This window comes from Thermobia domestica, chromosome 11 (genome assembly GCF_964235325.1).
Source record: "Thermobia domestica chromosome 11, izTheDome1.hap1.1, whole genome shotgun sequence".
Classification (NCBI taxonomy): domain Eukaryota; kingdom Metazoa; phylum Arthropoda; class Insecta; order Zygentoma; family Lepismatidae; genus Thermobia; species Thermobia domestica.
In genome coordinates, this window is record NC_137464.1 from 197,345,980 (window position 1) to 197,367,277 (window position 21,298).

Consider the following 21,298-nt stretch of genomic DNA (forward strand, 5'->3'; position numbering starts at 1 on the left):
TACATTGTATTATTTTCGGAAGAAGTGTCCAATGAATTGAATTTTTTGTTCACTGAACATAAAATTAATACGACAGATTTGTGATATGGTAGTATCATCCGCAGAACTAAACAAAACGTACTCAGAAAAATCAGCATGTTTTAGAGCATTTATTTGCTAAGTATGAAGAGATGTTACACACACAAATATACAGAATTATAATTTTAAAAACGCAAATCATCTCCCTTTCGGACTTCCTTCTAGTATTGAAGTGACGAATAATGATTTTGATAAATAGATTTAAAAAAAAAAAGTGTTTCATTTTCATCCAGTAACTTGCCATATCACACATTTTCCTTAAATAAACTCATTATCTCTTAAACAATCAGAAAACAGGCAGATACGGTTTGTTATTCAATTGTTGTTTTCAAAATGTTAATTGTTTCAGTGTAAAATGGCCTAGTGCTGTATCTGAAACCTATTATTATAAATAAATCGCATGACTATTCATTTAAATGACTGAAACTCGACTTAAACCGGTCTGTTAATTTCGAAGAACCTGTTACAAGTTATTTATTTATTTATTTATTTATTTATTTCATTTTCCGCCGTAAGAACTTAGCGTAGTATGCTGTTTCTTGTTATCATATTTCCGGGACTTTATTCAAGTGCCATCCTATCTCTTGCTTGCTTAGGTGAAGTATACAATTGCAAATTACACCAAATGCACGAACCAGGTGGTTTCTAATAACAATGGCAAATATAGATTATATAGGTCAGCTGTTGCGAAAATGTCAATTTTTCTCTGCAAAATTATATAAAAACATCTAAAATATAATTATTTCTGAACTTTTTGAATGGTTTATAATGGCACTGTTTCAGAGGCAAAGTATCTAAAACTGTAGTAGCGTATTGTTTGTTTGTTAGAAGAGATATTATTCTTTCTTTGTGTGTAACTATAGCTTAACTTCTCGTTGTAGGTCTTCCAACGCTTTGTTTGACCTAGTGTGGCAGAGTGATGGATCTGTGTCTTTCCGAGCCAACAACGGAAAGTACATTGGAACTAAACGATCAGGCCATTTGTATGCTAATTGTGATTCTGTGGATGAGAATTGCAAATATTTCTTCTATCTTATTAATAGGTAAGTAAACATTCAAAATTATAGCATTTTCGGTAGTAAATGTTAGTTTCCTTTCTCTCTCTCTCTCTCTCCAAAAGTAACATTTGAAAATCGATATATTCATCACAAACATAGAAGACATACTTTTTTCTTGTCTCATGCCAGCACTTATTTCAAGTTAATGCAAAAGATCGATTTCATATATGTACAAAATATATAATATAGATCTCATATTGAGTGTAATTTAATTAAACAAGGTATGGTGTCCATATGAAGTAGATTCAATATAATACTGAACTGATATTCACTCTTCCCTGATTATAAAATTCTCAAATTATTAGAAAGACATTTCTGAAAATTTAATTTTGATTAACATTTTATCAGCTGTAGTTCTTACAGTGCTACAAAATTATTTTATAAAATGTCACAGACTATTGTTTATATGTCTTAGATTGAAAGGTGGGATTTAGAATCAAACAAAACTGGGCGAAGTAAAATAATTCCGTGACAAAAATGAGGATGTGATAAGTCAATAGGATTTTTAACATTATATTTATGTAGTAAATTTGCAAGAAATTACTAAATTTGCAAGTCCTGGTACATCTACTGGGTAAACTTGAATTTTGAACAACCCTTCAAGTTACATATAGTATTCATTATATGTAAGAAATTTTAATAGAACGTTAAACAAGTAATGAGGAACTGAATTATAGGAAGTACTTCAGCTTCCATCGCCGTTATATCTGACTTATTAAACCACCAGAGACCGCTACCTTATAATTCAAGTGGCTCTCCAATTGTCTTACTATTAGGGTATTTAGATAATGAATAAGGTATTGGCGGAAATTTTGCAAATAGTAATAAACAACCATGAAACAGTTTAATTGTTGAAATGTGTAGTTCATTTTGAAGGACGTTTAGTTACTTAAAGTATTATAGGTGAGAATACTTATTACCATTGTGGGAGGGTCGTTACGGAATAAGTATGTTTAAGGAAACCTTAATATGTTGTTTAAGGAGTTAGGAGAACTATTGAATAAAGTATTCGACAAATACTAAGGTTTCTTGTTGATTGCTTATATTACCAAATAAGCCTAATTGATTAACTGCAGATAGTTAGGCCTTATTACAATTTAATATTAATATCCTAGTTTGATCAACAACACTCACAGTGCTGAGTCAACACCGAAATTGAGCTTCAACCAATAATCTAATGGAATATCATGTGCTAATGGTACAGGCATGCACCTAGAATAAGTAGGACTTTGAAATTGCCAGTTTCATATTTGACAATATTGACATATATACATCTATAAATAAAAATTGGAAATCTACTCACCTATGTCATGCTTTCAAAGAATATTTTACGATGCTACGCAAACCTTAAGAAATATTCGATAGCATAAAAGAGACTCAAAAATGTTTGCAGTTTGTTGTTGATTTTAAGTTTAACATCCCGTTCAGCAGCGAGGCTATATAAGACTTTGACCTACTGATTAACGTGGAATCCGAACCACATGAGCTCCCGCCGGGAATCGAACCCGGGTCTCCCATGCCAAAGGGTATGCAGTTTCTGTATTGTATACGATCATTACAAAAATATTAAACTAACATACTAATATACAGTGAACTAAAACATTAAATGAATAGAAGACGTAAAAGATATCGAAAAAAAAAAAAAAAGACCCTCTTACTAAAGCACTAGATGAACTTGTATTGCAATTTTTTTTTCGGGGAAAGTCAGGGAAGTTGTTGAAAATTTTAGGCGACAATTAAGGCACATTTCAAATAATAAGGTTATTTGGAATTTAGAGATCATGCAACAACGAATAATAGTTTACAGATACATTAAAGTGTACTGTGCCATAATTTGTGGTTAGGTTCTTAACTCTGAAATCAGTTGAGCAAAACCATCTTGAATCCCTTAGATTAGACAGTGTGTGGCGTCTCTGATCGTCTGAACTGACATAGATATGTCTGTTCAACCGATTTCAAAAAAAGGGGGTAGTTCTCACTTCGATCCGTGTATATATTCACGTATAACTTTGAGATAGATTCAGCGATTTGATTTTTTGTTTGTTTGAACCTCCGAGCTTACCTTCCCGGTGGGCTCATACAAATTTAAAGATATGGTAATCTTTGGATCTAGACCATTAAACACCTCAACGGTGCAGTGTGAAAACCGTACTTAAACGACCTTAATATGCGCATATTCGACACAGGTGCACCGATTTTAATCATTCTCCCTTTGTTTGAAATATTATTGTTTGGTGGTTCCACATAAATTTGATAAAGATCTAACCACAGTCTTTGGAGTTAGACCATGATACTCCTCAACGGCTGACAATGTTCATATCATAGTCGAAGGGTATGAGGGAAAACAATGACAACCGTCATGTTAAAAATACTAGTGAGTTGGTTGCAAAAGAACGGTGATAACACTCACGTAAGGTGAATTGTGGAAACAGTTCAAGATGTTTTGAACATTGTTTCCCGCCATGCCCTTCAATCGCGGTTCTTTCATATTTCATTAGGATCTGATGATAGTCATTAGAGCCAGACCATTATGCTCCTCAACGGTTAGTAGTGTTAATATCGTAATTAACCGCCTTCATTGTGTGCATGCGTATGCGTAACTTCAACACAGGTACTGATTTTGATTATTCTTTAGTTGCAAAGAGTATTCTTTCTAGCAGGTTCCATATAAATTTTATCAGGATCTAATAATAACATGTGTAGTTAGACCATGCAACTATTATATATATATATATATATATATATATATATATATATATATATATATATATATATATATATATATATATATATATATATATATATATATATATATATATATATGTAATATAAAATATTTGTTCACCAAAAAAAAAAAAAAAAAAATTAGGGAAAGTCAGAGAAAACAATTTACAAAATCTGTGGGAACCTCACTTTTTGTATACTTGATGCAGTTTTTTTTTTTATTTTTTTTTTAAATCGTCAAAAGATCCAATATATTTCAGGCAAAACATTTCTCGTAGGCCTTATATCTAGAGAACTACATATAGTATAGCCAAACCCAAACTATCACGTAACTCAGTATAATGTGCTTATTCCGTAAAAAATACGAAAACTGGATTTAGAGGTTGTTTAGTTTTTGGATCAGGGATCACAAAATTTTTAATTATTGGTCAGATCACAATCTTTTGATCCATTTTTTTTTTGGGGGGGGGGGTCATTCCTAAAATTTTTACTCCTTTATTATACTACCTATTATGTATCTCGTATCCATAGTTCTATTTTGTGGGAAAAAAAAAACTTACTGTGTATTGAACATTAAATAGCTGACACATTAGAATTAGTCTTTCTTTATATTTGAGAAATTACTAACAACTTTTGCCTATTTGCAGGCCGATTCTGGTATTAAAATGCGAACAAGGTTTTGTGGGCTACAAAAGTGGATCTTCAAATAAATTGGAGTGTAACAAAGCTACATACGAAACAATTCAAGTGGAACGAAGTGAGAAAGGAGTAGTGTTCTTCAAAGGTAAGATATATGGAATAAGATATGTATTTTACAGGAGAGTATTTGGAATAATTTATCAGTATAAATATCCCTCGTAGATACTATGTTTAAAAAAGAAGTTATTTTAAAAACATTACTTTCAAGCTAAGATATTTATTTAACGGAATTTATAATTTATGCATTTTTAATACCTTTTCAAAAGTGGTAGTGTGTATATGCCTTATTTATTGCGTCTTAGAGTTCTGCTAAATTGTTTGTCACTGTGATATTTCTTAACAAGTGAACTCACTCACATGAAGCTTCTTAGGTGCAAGTTGTAAAATTGAAAATTAAACTGTTTTTAGAACCATTACGCACACACACAAAATATATATATATATATATATATATATATATATATATATATATATATATATATATATATATATATATAGATATAGATATAGATATATATAGATATAGATATATATAGATATATATATATATATATATATATATATATATATATATATATAGATAGATAGATAGATAGATAGATAGATAGATAGATAATATTAATGAGACACATTTAAAATGCATTTGTGGAGCGTGTTGAACACAGCATTTGTTACCAACTATGTGGAACACATTGCCAAAGGAAGGGAGTTTTTGCACTGTGTTCAGTGTTTGAAGATTACATCCCTTAGATGGGCGCCACCTTGCCGAGAACATTCTTTGCTCTAACAATTGTGTTCAGCATAGTTTGGTGCAGATTTTCGGCAGGGATGACTGATGTCTTCCTTAGGATACTGTCCTTCAGTTCAGTGATAGCAGTGAAGTTTGTGGTGTACACCTTCTTCTTTAGACAAGCTCACAGGAAATAATTCGGTGGAGTTAGATCGCGGGATTAGGCGTCCCGGGAGGTGTCGTTGAAAGGTTGTCATTGACACTACTGGACTACGACTGATAGCACAATCCTGATGCATCCACATGTCCCTTAGGCGGGGACTAATAATGCAATAATACTACTTTGAATTTTGAAATAAATACAGTGCAACCAACATATGTTGGCTACTTGACTCAAAAGAGAATTGCTCAACTTACGGAACAATAGGATAGTAATTCCCATCTAAAGCTTCATACTTGAAGAAGGCAAAGTAACTTAATGTCAGAAGAATATCAGTTGACTTACTCTTTCCGTGTGTACCTGATATCCCTAATCGTGATTCTCAATCTACCCACACCAACTCCCATATTGCTAGTTTGTCATGTGTCTTCTTGAACTATTAAGAAACGAATTTAATATCCTACCTTTCTGTTTGGAGATTTTAGTGGCTGAATTTATCTATCTTACGGTAAGTGGCTAGAACCTATTTTCAGGCAGAACAGTTAAACAAAAATTTATCCTCATGACTTTGCAAATATGCAGCCAATTATAATAGGTCAACGTACCGCTTCGTTACTTAGATGGAGAAACTGTTATTGATAGGTATACAGTACGATCAAAATTGTTTTCGCGGAAGGGCCGCGGTGGCTCAGTGGTAGAGCGTTCACCTCTGGTGCTAGGGGTCCCGGGTTCGATCCCAGCCCCTGCCAAGTGAACTTTGTGGTGGACAAACACCGTGTGCATGGGTTTTCTCGGGGTTCTCCCGTTTCCTCCCACTTTCTTCATTCCACCGTTTCATTCATTACTCATCATCACCGTCTCCTTTAGCCTAACCGGCATAACAGTGGGACGTAAAACTCAAAGATTTTTGTTTTGGCGGAAATCATTTTGTCTGAAAACAATTTTGGTGAATTAATGATGATGACAGAAATTTCTAAGAAATATATTTCCCTCTGCAGTTGCTAGCCTTCCTCAGTAATTGCCCATATTAGCTCAGATATGTACGTGCCTCTCACTTTTGGTATGTTAATAATATGTCGCAACAGTGTGAGATGATGATTAAGAGTCATTCAAACAAAATTTACTAAATATCTTTTAATCGTAAGAGAAAATAGAACTTGAGACTTACGAAATAGAGTACTGAGAGTTGGGATACGTTCTTACAACTTAGAACTAGCATGGACATGGCCCCTTGTTTCGTGCTTTTGGAGTTGTAGGACTATGTTCTTGTAATATATATGTATATATATATATATATATATATATATATATATATATATATATATATATATATATATATATATATATATATATATATATATATATATATATATATATTTGATTTGGGTTTACAGACATTTTGGAGGAAAAAAGAAAAATGGCACGTGTAATTACTTAAATTGAAATTTTTGCCAATCTGAATACTGAAGTGTAAACGAAACCGAAATATCAAGATACCGTACGAAAATATGTATTATTTTATTATGTACGGTCATATTAGTATAATAGAATAGAAAGTGTATGTAAGAATGGTTTTATTTAATTCAAAAACCACTAAAGAAGTTTGAAACTTCCAGTAATGTCATCATTGGAATCTCAGCAATGATATAGGCTACATATCGTCGCTTCTAGTTTTCAGAAAGCTAATCAATGGCGTAAAAGCTGGAGAAAATGTGAAAATCGAGTAATTGTTCAATATTATTAAAGTATAATGAAACATATGTCTGAAAATAAGACATATCAATCAATATATCTCATCGAGCTAAACAAAATAGCATTGTTCACGCTAAATCCTCATGTGTAGTTTTCGAGAATAACTATTTTTTAAAATTATGGTATGAGAACCGTGCCGCTTATTAAGTTGAAACTATTACTAAAATGTATCCCATCAATCCTTTCATTATAACACCAGCAAGATGACGGTACACACTATCGTTAATGAGATATAACAAATTATTATCAATTCTTAAATTTGAATTTTTGTTACTTATATAATGTAAGAGTAATATCGATTCAAATATTCCATGAGGTGCAAGTGCTATAGTAATCGGGCACCTGCTGAAAAACATCTAAAAAAAAATCCTTCCTCCTTTCACACTTGTAATTTTATAACTAATTTCTTTGCGCTTCATTTTTCGGTTTCCTAATGCTTTGAATGAAATCCAGTGAAATTGCCATTTTCGGGTATAAGAAACAGATTCTTAGATACAATGCAACTTCGAAGGAAGGGAAAAAAGAAAAGGAAAGGAAAGAGAAGAACAAAAAGTAGGAACAACTTGGAGTGGGAAGGGGCTGCTCTGGAGTCTCAATGAATTCGAACTCGCGAACTTTCTTAAGCAAAAAGCCACAGTGTTATGTATATGTTTTAAATTATTTTCTACTAATATTACATGGTACAAAGTGAATAACAGATACTTAAAGCTAGCTGTTAAGAAATTATCCTATGGAGTTAGGTGTACTGTTGTGCTAAAAGTTACATGTATATAATCACAACAAAGATTTCAGTAGACTCTAGTTTAATTGTTAGTTGTATTATACATATTGCGGTGTATAGTTGCATGTAAGTAGGATAATGCCTCTGGATTAAATATGAGGTAAGTACTCATCCATATGTTCTCTCGTGGCGTATTTATTGTAAACTATAATCTTCGATATATTTCGAGGAATACTACTTGTTGTTCTCATTCTTTGTCAGTAACGAGTTGGATTTATATTTCTTTTAAATTTATTTTTATTATTCCAATATTACTTCACTGTTAATTTTTAAAAGTGTAACTTCTTGTCAAATAAAATTATTAGAATAAGCTTGAAAGGAAACTAAACATGTAATGTGTAAATCTAAGAATCAAGCTCAATAGTTTATATATATATATATGCTGATTATTTATTCAGTGATTGCACTAATGTTATGCTGAATTTTATTCAATAAAGCTTCAAGCTTGTTTAATCAATAATAAGTTTAGTATATAAAGAAATGTAAGTGTATATAAATGGATTATGTAGTTAAGTGCACCTAAAAGTACTAATTTGGTAAATAAACCTCTTATCAGTTACTATGAAACAAATTAGGTTGATTATTTGTGAATTTTCTCTATATGGTACACTTCTTGCTCTCTTCCAAGTTTATTGGTATTTCACAAAATGCTATACCTAGTCTTAGCATAAATACTGTCCCAAAGTTTTAAGTCATTGACACGAAATGGTTAGAGATATTTTAATATCCCAACAACATGAGTTACATGGATGCATTATGAACCAAAATCACAGTTATTCAAAATAGTAACCATTAGCATGCACGCAGTCCTTAAATCTTTGTGGTCACTCAAACTAGAAAATTTGCACCTGTCTTCCGAAGAGACCGCTTTAAACTTTCAATATTGGGATGTCTCTTCTTGCAAGCCATCTTCTGAAGCTTGGACCTCAATTTGTAGTCCAAAGGGTTTAGGTCTGGACTTGCAGAAGGCCAATCTGGAGTGGAATGTAGTCTGCAACATTTGCCTCCAGCTTGGTTGTCCGTGCATGGTATACTGGGGCTGAGTCCTGCTGGAAGCTCCAATTCTGTCCATGGAAGAGGATGTTGGTGAAATTCTTGACTAGTCTCTCGAACCCTCTCTCTTGATACACTTTGGCTGAAATTTTAATCCCTTTTTCATAGAGATGGAACTCCGTTGTACCCTCGTAGCTCACACCCCACCACACCATGACTGAGACAGGATGCTGATCCCTCTGAATTCTTAAAGCCTTTTCACCAGCTTCTCGAGAGGATGTGGCATATATATGCTGTCGTTTTGGACATTGAAAGTTTCCACAACACTGAAAACCTTTTCCTCAGTGAAAAGAAGAATTCGACGGTGCTCATTTGCTGCGTAACGCTTAACTAAACACTTTACTTTTAGGAGCCTCTGGCACTTCAGTTCAATTCTTAGGAGATGTCTTTTGCGTTATTTGTAAGCATAGAGTCTCGGTTCGCTGCTGAACGTGCAAGACATAGACATTTTCCATATCTTTAGCTCACGAGCCATAACTGACTGTTTCCTAATTGGAATTCGTCGGACACGCGCCGCCACGGCTTTCACAAATTCCGTTGTTCGTACTTAGGGCGACTGTTTGTCCGTTTTGACCAGGACAGTCCCGTCTTTGGGGCGTGTCCTGATTGTCCCGTCAGTAGATGGAAAAGAGTAGTATTCGTCCCGTTTTATGCAAGTGAAAGAACTAAATAACAAATCGGGCCGCGGTGGCTCAGTGGTAGAGCGTCACCTCTTGTGCTTGGGGTCCCGGGTTTGATCCCAGCCCCCACCAAGTGAACTTTGTGGTGGATAAACACCGCGTGCGTGGGGGTTCTCCCGTTTCCTCCCACTTTCTTCATTCCACCATTTCATTCATCACTCATCATCACCGTCTCCTTTAGCCTAACCGGCATAACCGTGGGACGTAAAACTAAAAGATTTCATATTTTTAAATAACAAATCCAAACCACAGGCATGGCGAGAGATGTTGGTAGCTTGGCTTTTTTTTTTTTAAGTTGTCTCGTGTTTGGCTGTTAAAATTATGGTTACCCTATTCGTACTGTGCATGGTCTTCCTGACTGCAGTCGATCTTTCACAGTCCCAGTCTCAACAAAGCGCTGGATAGAGCGGTAAACGAATTTTTACTAATTTGCAGCTTCTGGTGGGTTTTGGAAATCTTCTCTGGTTATTTGCCTACCTTATGCAACACTATCACGGCCACACGATTTTCATACTCGCCCGATTCCATCTTGAACACTTACAAATGACACCTTTACACTTGTTCAGCTTATTCAGCAATGACTCACGCTTCACGATACCGCTCTGATGTCGCTCGCTTGTATGGGCGGAAGTACAGCCATCCTCAAAAGTTGGGAAATATTTATGGTAAGATTAAGTATATTTTTAAGGAATATGAATGGAATTATTGGAATACGAGAATATAAATTTATAAATTGTCGCTCCCCGAGGATAAGGAACGAGTATTCTTGGAAATACAATCACAGATGACGGTTTGCAATAAATTTGTTACGAAAGATACATATAGGTGAGAACTAAATATTAGGGTTGTTAACGCTAACGAAACGGGAAATGTTTTGGTAACGATCACGGAAACTAAATATAAAGCTTTAGTTCAGTGTGCATCCGGAAGAGAATCGAAATCAATTTCTGAATACCGCTTGCGCTCATGGGATCGAAAACCGTAATTAGGCGTGCTTCAGGAAGAGAATCGAAATTTCTGCATGCCGGTTCCACTCACGGAACCGTAAACTATAATTTGCCGTGCTTCGGGAAGAGAATCTAAACACATTTCGAATATCGGTTTTGTTCCCAAAACCAAAAACCTTATTCACTGTGTTTCGGAAGAGAAGCGAGATACATTTTAATATTGTCAGCTCTAGATCGCAAAATGCTGCAAAAAGATGTTGACGAACTGTGGAATGATAACTAGAGGAAACCATCTACAGCGGTCTCTCTCTCCTCTCTAATTCCGCTTCCTCTTCAAGATTAGTTTTAACTTCTGAACCGTTTTTCTCAAAAAATTAATTGCAGTTCCGGCTCATAACCGATTTTCTCGGAAGATTGGCTTCAGTACGGTCTGAAACTTTAAAATTATTGAAAAAAAAAAAATCCATTCTGCGCTCGAATTTTATTAGTTTTCTTTCTTTGGAACAATTAGTTCCAGTAACCGAAACCAAATAGAAATTATTTACTCTTAACGGTTCCGTTACCATTAATAACCCTAGTGACAATAATGTGTTCCTTAAATTCGTTCACTAAAGATTAATATTGTATATTGTTCTTTTTACAGGCCAAAATGGAAAGTATTGGCATGTATATGGCGAGGGAGTTACTGCTGATTCTGATGTCCCTGAGGGATTCTTTATAGAACTTCGAGAGCCAACAAGGATTTGCATCAAGAGCACTAGTGGTGATTATCTTGTTGCTAATAAAAATGGCGTCTTCAGATTGGGCGACAGCGACTACGAGAACGCCACCAAGTGGGAGTATTAGGAATGAGAATGTCGTGAATTGGGTGTGAGTGCGTGTGATAATGTTAACATTAAAAAAGAAAACATTTATACATATTATAAATATAAATATATATATATAAGAGAGAGAGAATATTATATGAAGAAATCTCATAAAGAATAGAACGTTATTGTGTATACAACAATGAATGATAGACCTATGTGTTAACGCCATGATTAATTGTGTCTGGTTATTTTTTTTGCTTTACAAGAATAAAAGTAAATATTGTAAAATATTTGCTGAGATTTCCAGAATGTGCTTCACTTCTCAAATTGCGAAAAAAAAAAGTAAGTACACTCATTGTGACTACGAGATGTACTGTATATGTAGAATATACGTTTCTATGTGCTATTGTGGAATTTTCCATTTTCTTCGATCTGATTCAAGGATATTTGAAAAAGCATAATACTGCCAAGTCTATTTGTCTGTATTATGGAGCTTCAATGTAAAAACTTAACGTGTTACAAAATGCTTGTGCAAAGGTGCTGCACACATCCTGCTTTCCTTTTATATATTTATATACGAGAAAAACTGTTATTTATATGGCAACAATAAGTTATTTTTTGATGGATATACACTCATTCGTCTCCAAAATTTGCCCTTGACTTTGTACTTAAAGATTTTTTTTTTAAATAATATCTATAAAACATAAAGTTTTAACGGTTTTCAGTTTGAATTTTGTAACAATGTGATCTGTGCTACTAGTATGCATATTAATCTACATGTACGCCGCACTTGCAAGAACGCACTAGATAGATCCTGTTTGCATTTTTGAAATCCCGCCCCCATATATTGTTACCAACATAATTTCGATCTGTAAAACACCTGGATGTATGTATGTGTAAAAGTATACATAGAATTTGACGTCATAAGTAAGATCTGTATCAACTAATTATGCTTTAACTATCTCATTGTTATCATTACCAGTATCAAGAGTAAATATTACGGTTCAGATGTTTCACAGAAGAATATTGTACTGTATGCTTGTGTTTTTTAGTTATCTTACACTACTGTTATTGATCCAAATGTTTCTGTTTATATAAAAACAATTTTATCATTGGTTTCAATCTATAATAACATAGTGTATACTGTATATTAAATGTGTAATATAAAAACAAATACACTATATAAGTATATATTAAAAATCCAGTTGTAAATGTTTCAAAAGTAATGAGGTATACTATGCATGGTAATCCTATATATATCATTGAATGCTGGTTGTTTAGTAGTTGTAGATTTAAAGAAAAAAGAAATAAGAACAATATATTAAATTACAAAATAAAATTATACATACAATGGTAGGGATGGGTGAGGAGGTATTTTACCAGATACTGCATTTAATCTTTTCATCGTGGGTGGTAGTTTCAATAAGCAAACCCTCCCGCAAAAACAGCTGTATTTTTTTTTTTTCGTCTCTAGTGCTTCGTTGTGCTTGTTGTTGCAATTTATTAATTTTTTTTTTTAAAAAAAAGAAAATATCTTAGTTTTTTTTTTTTAAAGTGGAAAAATAGTACATGGTAATAATTTAAGCATGTATTACGTATTTATTTTAGAAGAAATAAAAAGCTCAAATACGAACATGGGTATGTGTGTTTTTTAAATACAAGCTTTGAAATACTGTTCTTGGTGCTTTCTTATTGATCATATACATATGAGAATGAATATATTATATGCAAATATATATATAAATACTAAGTAAAATAGATTTGCTTCTTTTTATATTGATGAGGTCTGAATGATGCTTTTTAAATAATAATAATAAATGGAATGAATTTGAGATAAGACTCCGTATATTGTTACTATTATAGATATTTCTTTCTTCTCTCTTAAATGTAGGTTTCTTTTATTATTTATAATTCCACCTTGGTGGTAAATATTTTCCCGTTTTTTTGTTTTTTTTTAAGTCTGACAAAAAAAAAAAAATGATTGATTATATATATATGGAATTAATAGTTGCTGTTGTATAAAGAAATCAAGTATGCTGATTCATCACTTTGTATTATATTTGTAGTATGAACTATTGGATAAAATAAATATTGTGTAAAAACAAAATTATTTGTATTATCTTTTTCACAAAAACAAAAAAAAAAGTTTTTCTGTGGGTTAGCATATTGCTTGTTGTAGCAATGGAAGACATAGGAAATCAGTTCATACAACCGAAGTTCATTTCATAATGTAATTAACCTTATTAAAACTTTTAAAGCTGTGAATCTAGGTAAAATAAAATACGAGGATAAGTCAAAAATTATCCACAGACGTCTGTCCTCGTTTATTTTATTGTTATGCTGTTGTGGTCATGCTATGAAAGTTTGATTTTAATTCCTCCATTTGCCTTCCTTTTCTTGTAGATAAATCATGGCTGCTCCATTAGAAGTTTGCACCAAAGAGGAACAGCGAGCAGTGATCCGGTTTTTGTGGTAGGAAAATGTATCAGGGGCCGCAAGCCATCAAAGACTTTCGGCACAATACAGAAACAGTGTCTTGCCAGAACGGAGTGTCTGAGAATGGATTGAAAAATTCAAAAATGGTGGCACAAGTGTTACGCACGAAGAAGGAGCCGGACGACCATCCACCGCACAAATGATGATAACATTGAGCGTGCACGTGACATGGTTCTGTCAGACAGACGAGTGACTATTGATGAAGTGGCACATTGTCTGGAAATTAGTCATAATTCCTGATACACTTTCCGACAACAAAAACCGGATCACTGTTCGTTGTTCCTCTTTAATGCAAACTTCTAATGGAGTGGCCATAATCTATCTGCAACAAATGGAAGACTAATTGAGGAATTAGGATGAAACTTTCATAGTATGACCACAACAGCATAACAATAAAATAAACAAGGACAGAGGTCAGTATGAACAAGGTAAAAAAGTATAGCTACATTGCGCATAATTTTTGACTTACCCTCGTATATTACTTTTACTAATGCAGTTTAATCAGCACATAATATAAATACAGTAAGAAGCAGTGAGAACAGCTAACAGTTACATACAACAGAAATGTAAAAATGCTTTCAATGTTTAAACATTATTACTGGGAAAGAGCAGGTGGATATCTGGTCTAGTGTTTAGCGTCATTCCATGTTCGAGTCTTCACTAAAGTCAGAGGTTTACTTTTCTCTTTCATCGACGAAACTAGAAAGTAGTATTATAGTTTTAGATCTGTTTTTTGCTAATATAAGAAGATGAGGAAACCAGTATGAAACAACCAAGAGGAAAATTGTTCTAGCCTTTTCTTTCATTAATAAAATATAGAAATAAGCTTACGACTGAAATTAAAAGATAATCAAGCAAGTTTCTCCCATTTGACTCAACTGGCATTTGTTTGTTCGTCGACATGTCTGTTCTATGATAACCTTTGTAAAACTTACTCGAGTTTTGTTGAACTTTGTATATGCCTTCTCCATTCTTCCAAACTAACCCTATTCTTGGAGGTTGCGTGCAGTATGTCAAGAATAAGGGACCCTTATGTTGCAAGTTTTCACACACACATTATACATATATACATACAGGGTGTTAATGAACTATACTGACAAACTGTACGAAGTGATTCCTCACATCAAATTAAGAGAAAATGTTCATATGGACCTGTGGTGTAAAGTGCATAATTTCAGAGTTAGGGCTGTCCAAAATCGCGAAAGAGCCAAATTTCAAGAGGCCCTATTTTGAATTCGAGAAACTGTAGATGTGGTCCTTATCAGCGGAAAGGAAGTAATGCATACGCAGTCCAAAAATGCACATTTCATTAATGTTTAATAGGTGTACAGAGTATTCCTTGCAGGGTGAAATTCCCAGCCTTGCTATCAACCGAATTTTGAAATATGCTCTGGCTTTATGATTGGTTCAAAGTAGGCAAACGACAAGTCTTGATATCAGTGAACACGAAATCCTTTGGCTCGATGTCGGAAATGTTAAGGATCGTTAGCAGCACGGTCTCATACTCGGGAAAACTCATGCTGCGATGTTTTCCTTCACGCTTATAAGTAAAGAAAACGTGAAATATACCGTGACGAAATACATCGCATCACACGTTATTCTGAAAACACACAAAAACAAAAATGGAGCTGCCGGTTCCTAACACTTCCGACTTCCCTCCGAAGCGTTAGATGTCCATTGTTGTCAAGGGTTACCTTCTGCCTACTTTGGACACTCCTTGAAATCAAGGTATATCTGAAAACTCTATGCAGAGCATATCTGAGAATTACACGCTGTAGGAAATATCCTGTACACTTATTGAAAATTGATGAAATATGCACTTTTGGATTGTATATGCGTGGCTTCCTTTACGCTAATAAGGACCACCATTCAGTTTCTGGAATTCGAAATAGGGCCTGTTGAAATTTAGCTTTTTCGCGATTTTGGACAGCCCCTAGCTCTGAAACTATGCACTTCTCGCCATATGTCCATACGAACTTTTTCTCTTATTTTGATGTGAGGAATCACCTCTTACAGTTTGTCGGTATAGTTCATTAACACCCTGTACACAAAACAGTTTTGTGGTATAAACTATGTATACGTATTAGATTTCGGTAAATCATTTTGGGTATCCCAATCCTCCCCATTGGTGCGGTTGAAATCGGTAAAGGATAAGCTGGTAAAAGGGGGTAAGTAAAATTCCAAATTTTCGAAGTTCCCTTATTAAAATAAAGAAAATTAACTTTCACAAAAATGATTCGATTTTGATTCAGTACGGCGTATACTTTCTTTATAGGCTTCTCGATCACCCTACTGTATGTAGTTAAAGTATGTCACAAGGGTGAATCTTCAAACTTAAAAAAAAAAAAAAAATCCCACAATAATTTTAGTAAAAATATATATTTGATTTTGTCGAAATATTGCATATGTTTTATTTGAGGCCTTCCAATGATTCTTCCTGGATGCAGTTAAAATTTATAAAGAATAAGGGGTTGGATTAATCTTTCCAATTCAAAAACATATTCCATGATAATTTTAGTAAACAAATATTCGGTTTTGGTGGACTTTGGGATATATGTTTCTGAGGTATTCATCCCCTATACTTGAGTTTAGAATCAGTTATGGCAAAGGGAGTGAATTTAATTAGAAAAAATGTCCTACGATAGTTTTCTTGTAAAAATAATTCGATTTGGAAAGAATATGGTGTATATCTTCTATGAGGCTTTCCCGCAATTCGACTACTTGGATTGAAACCAGTCGATAATGAGAAAGAGAATGAGTTAAACTTCTAATCAAAGGAACTCTTTTTCCCACTGTCTCTCACTCTTACTTTCTCTCATTCACTTTCAAAATGCAGTGAAATTCGTAAAGGATAAGACTATGAAAATTGTAACTAAAGAAAGAAAAAAAAAAAAAAGAAACTTCGCTTTCTTCTGTAATACACAGTCACTAGTTATAATTGAAGTGGGCGTATCCACTGCCTATCATTCGACTAAACTGGCGTTTTTGTCCCTGTCTTAGTCTGTCTTTTCCACTATAACTCTCCTAAGATTATCCTATCCCATTTATAATGCAAAAACAAATCAGTTATGAGTAACTCCAATATGCAAACTTGAAAACATGTAAGAGTTAGGGTTGCATAAGCATTAGGCGAAACTATTTAGACATTCATAATCTTTAATATAAACGCATCACGAAACTATATTCAATCTTCCAGAAACGCTATAGTTCAGTCAGGCTAACAGTTGTCGCTAGCTGCGCTGCACTCTACTTGACGCCAAGAGAGTCACTAGTGTGCAGGAAATTTGCAGAACTTTCCGAATGCTTGGGAAGAACAAATAGTTTTAATGAAGGTTGTTTGTGGCATTTCCCAGTCGTTCGAAATAATCCTGTTGTTTGGGATTGAACTGCATCTAGAATGAGGGGAAAACATGGGGCAACGTCTATCCCATGGGATTGGTTGCGAATAAAATTAGTCAAGAATAAGCATGCAAAAGGGAGAAAATTCACTTCAAAATTTCACTGAACTTCAAAATTTCCTTATTTAAATAATAAGAAAATCAAGTTTCCTTGATAACTTTCATAAAAATGACTCAATTTTAATGTAATATGGCATATATTTTTTTGAGGACTCCCAATCATCCCTATTACATGAAATTAAAATCAGTCAAAAATAATTGATTGGATAAAGATTGAATTAACCTCATTATGATTGACATCTTTAAAATAAAAAAAAATGTTCCGCGATAACTTTCGTAAACATTGTTCAATGTGATGTGATGTGATTTTTAGTTTAGTGTTCCTTTCAGAAACATTGTTCAATATCTAAGCAATACAGAGTCTGCCAGAAAAAAGTGTTTATGTTGTTTAGGAAAAAAAAAATCCACTTGGCTTTTTCAAAATACGTCGTACACTTGTAGTGCTAACACCTACCTCCTGTGCACATTGCGTAGCATACTTCTATGGTGACGTTTCAAACTTTTCCAACACGAGAGCCGACGAAGCAGGGCTTGTTGCTGTAGGCGTTCTTCCCGATCTTGCTTTGTGAATTCGCAAATCGTTTCATGCACCTTAAAATTGTCAACAATGCGTTTGATTGTTAGGCAGGTTGGTGGATCAGCACCAAACTCCCCTCTCCACTGACGCTGCACTTCGATGGCATTCCAAAACCTGATAAAACACTTCAAAACGTACTTACGCTGCTCGAAGAACGTCAAGAGTGCACCTGCCATTTTCTTATCTCACTAACCATTATGACAGTACCGACATCTGTTGAGCGAAATCCATACTACAACATAATTTTAACTGAAAACATTTGACAATACCCACATCTGTTGGACGGAAAACCATACTACAACATACTTAAATTTCAGAACAATTGTCAAATCAGTATACTGATACAGGATGGCAAAGAGTGCATACATTTTTCTGGCAGACTCTGTATTGTGTTTATCCTATTTGCGTCTTATCCACAATCTTCACGTAATGGGGTTAAAATCAATCAAGAATGTGGAGTAAAACTCCCTTCTGTGCAAAACAAATATGTTTCTTGACAATTTTCGTAAAAATATTCGATTTTAGTGCAATATAGTGTGCATTATTTCTGGGACTTCTTAATACACCTGGTTGAGTTGAAAAACGGTCGGAAATTAGAGAGTAAATCTAAACCCTTCCCAGAATTCAAAATATAAGTTTCATAATAGAAGATGTTTGATTTTGGTGCAATATGGTGTATATTTTTCTGAGATATCCCAGTCATTTCCACAGCTTGGAATCGTAATCGATCCATAATAAAGAGTTAAGTTTATTCTCCCTGCTTTTTTGTAAGTATGTTTAGGAAATATATTTTTTAAAAGTTCATCTAATCTTATAAAATATATTACGCTGTTTGAAATCCTCTATTTTCGTGAAATAGTAAGTAAATTAACGATTATGTAGAGGTAAGGTGAGGAAATTCGGCCCAGCTCTACTAGACGTATTGAAGATTATATTTCAGGGTAACATAATTAAAACACTGATTTCATGAAGCACAGTGTGAATTTTCTTGGATGATTAAGACATTCTATTGTTCGTGAGGATTGGAATTGAAAGCCCTACTAGCGCTTGTGCCTTTCGTGCACGTGGTCGCTGTTTGAATTTCGGGTGGAAGAACACAAGAAAATTAGTTTCACAATCTTTTACTTTCATTAATCATGTCTCTCTTTTAGCCAAAGAGCATAATTGGGAACGTTAAACTAAAATTTTCGCTTTGAAATTGGGAAAGGTAAATAGAATGTAATATGAAATTAAATATTTTTTAAAAAAAAGAAAACAATCGCTCACTTATTCAATGCAGATCATCATTGGTGATGATAAAATTTAATTTTGTAAGAAGAAATAAAATATTAATTGAAGCACCAAATGTTTTGCCTCCCCCCTTGCAAGCAAAATCTGAAATGACGCTACTGGGTGGATCAGTGGTGGAGAGCACTCATCTCTGGTATGATAGCTCCCTGGCTCAATCTCGGGTCACCTCAGTTTGTACGGGGCAACATTGGATCCATAAAGTTTCTCGGAATTCTTCCGTTTCCTCTCACATCATTCTGCCAATTATTTCATAAATCATTTACTTTCATTAATCATCCGTCTGCATTAGCTTAAAGGACATAACCGTGGGACGAAATGCGATAAATTTAATTTAATTTAATTTTTCTACTTTGAAGTAAGTAAGTCACAATAAATACGCATTTGGGTTAGATCTCCTGTGAGAAATTCACGTTTCGGTCCAATGGTAAATACTTTATTTGTCTTCACAGATGTTTCTGTCCTCAAGTTTCAAATCTTTATTCTGCTACAACCCCCACCCCCCACTCAAAGTAGGTCGCATTCCGTAAAGCATAAACCAACAGATCAAGCTATTCTTCGTTCTAGGTAGGACCTACAAGCAAAAATCTCCAGTGGATACAGAAGGGTCTACTGTCTGTTTATGTTTCCTTAGGTTAAAAAAGAAAGAAGGAAATTCTAGTTATATTCAATCATATTTGTCAATTCATTTCAATCATTTCACGATTACTATTCAATAATTACACGTTAATACCATCCTGTCTGTCCGTTCGTTCGGAAGACAAACAATCTTCACGGACTACTTGCTTGATGCATCACTATCCATTTTGGCTAGGATGTGGAGGGTCGTCAGTTAGGAATCAAGTTCGTCGATGGAGGTAATCTTCAAATCACAAGTGGCAGAAATCAACCACTTCCGGTTTTGGCGTTGATCCATATAGAGTAGGAACTGTAATATATATAGAGAGAAGCGATTTCCTGCAATCAGTTAAGCGTCTGAAGGATATATTCTAACTCCATTCTAATCTCTCTACTAAAACTGGAAATGGTAAAAATCTACTAAACTTCTGGTTTCAATATTGAGAAAATATCATAGCATATAAACCAAACTCCTTCACGTCCTTTATACGTAATGCTGTTACTTTCTTTAAATATTGTTTCTGCTTCCTTCCTTCTCTTTCGTGTTACAAGTGTTCTTGATAATGTATCTTGATTTGTTTCACATTAACTATCCATTCACCTATCATGCCTAATGAATATACCTTTGTGAAATAACTTCTTCTCATGCATATTTTCTACAGTGATTTATTAATTGAAAAGTCGCCTTCGCCTCCAGCTGGTTTTCCATGCGATCTTAATGACAGCTCAATTTTTACTAGCTTCCACAAATGTATTACTTTCCATTGGTGCCAAGAAATCGTGTAAGCAAGAATTCTCTTGATTATAACTTTTGGAAGATTCTTGTGCTTATGTAGAGAGTGGATTTTATTATTATTATTATTATTATTATTATTATTATTATTATTACTTTTTCAGTAAGGTCAACACTAATGATGTGGGAAGTATTAGTTAGTCTAGAAGAGGGGAAAATGAGAATTCATTCCTATTTTGTCCTACATGGGTAGGATTGTAAATCACAGCTTTTGAAAAATTTTGAATCATACAGGTTAACCCACAGTTTCCTTATTACAAATTCCAGTTTTTGTGGTTCCGAGAGCCGTGTTCCTGTTTGTTCCAGAAAACGTCTAGCTTTAAATCCAGTATAAAGATTTCTGCTAGCACTGTGATTTTTTCCGATTTTGCTCAGTAAGCCTGGATTTGTGCACTTCAGTAGGTCTAGTTTCTCTGAGCAAATCGAAGTTCCTATCATTTTTCTATAGCATTGAGTAGGTATCTAGCGTAGCCAGGATGTGTGTTTGGGGGAAGGGGCAAGTGCTGTTATAGGTACATATAGAAAAATTGCAAACAAAAAATATATAAACATAAAAATATATTAAAAAATTACAAACATCAAAGTACCAAAGTACATT

General features: G+C 34.0%; 1 protein-coding gene and 1 long non-coding RNA gene across 2 annotated transcripts in view; one reads left to right on the plus strand and one right to left on the minus strand.

Moving 5' to 3' along the window:
- sn (fascin domain-containing protein singed) overlaps positions 1 to 12,986 on the plus strand; it is a 279,621-nt gene extending 266,635 nt beyond the window's left edge. The window contains exons 4-6 of the mRNA XM_081731485.1: positions 960 to 1,121; positions 4,508 to 4,644; positions 11,306 to 12,986. Coding sequence (XP_081587611.1) covers positions 960 to 1,121; positions 4,508 to 4,644; positions 11,306 to 11,508 — 502 coding nt within the window. The 3' untranslated portion in view covers positions 11,509 to 12,986. The remainder of the gene's footprint in view (positions 1 to 959; positions 1,122 to 4,507; positions 4,645 to 11,305) is intronic.
- Positions 986 to 3,807, minus strand: LOC145664649 (uncharacterized). Its single transcript, XR_014127504.1, has 2 exons — positions 1,245 to 3,807; positions 986 to 1,171 (listed from the first exon to the last, which is right to left on the minus strand). It is a non-coding gene; the product is annotated as an uncharacterized LOC145664649 (long non-coding RNA).
- Positions 12,987 to 21,298: the final 8,312 nt, after the last annotated feature.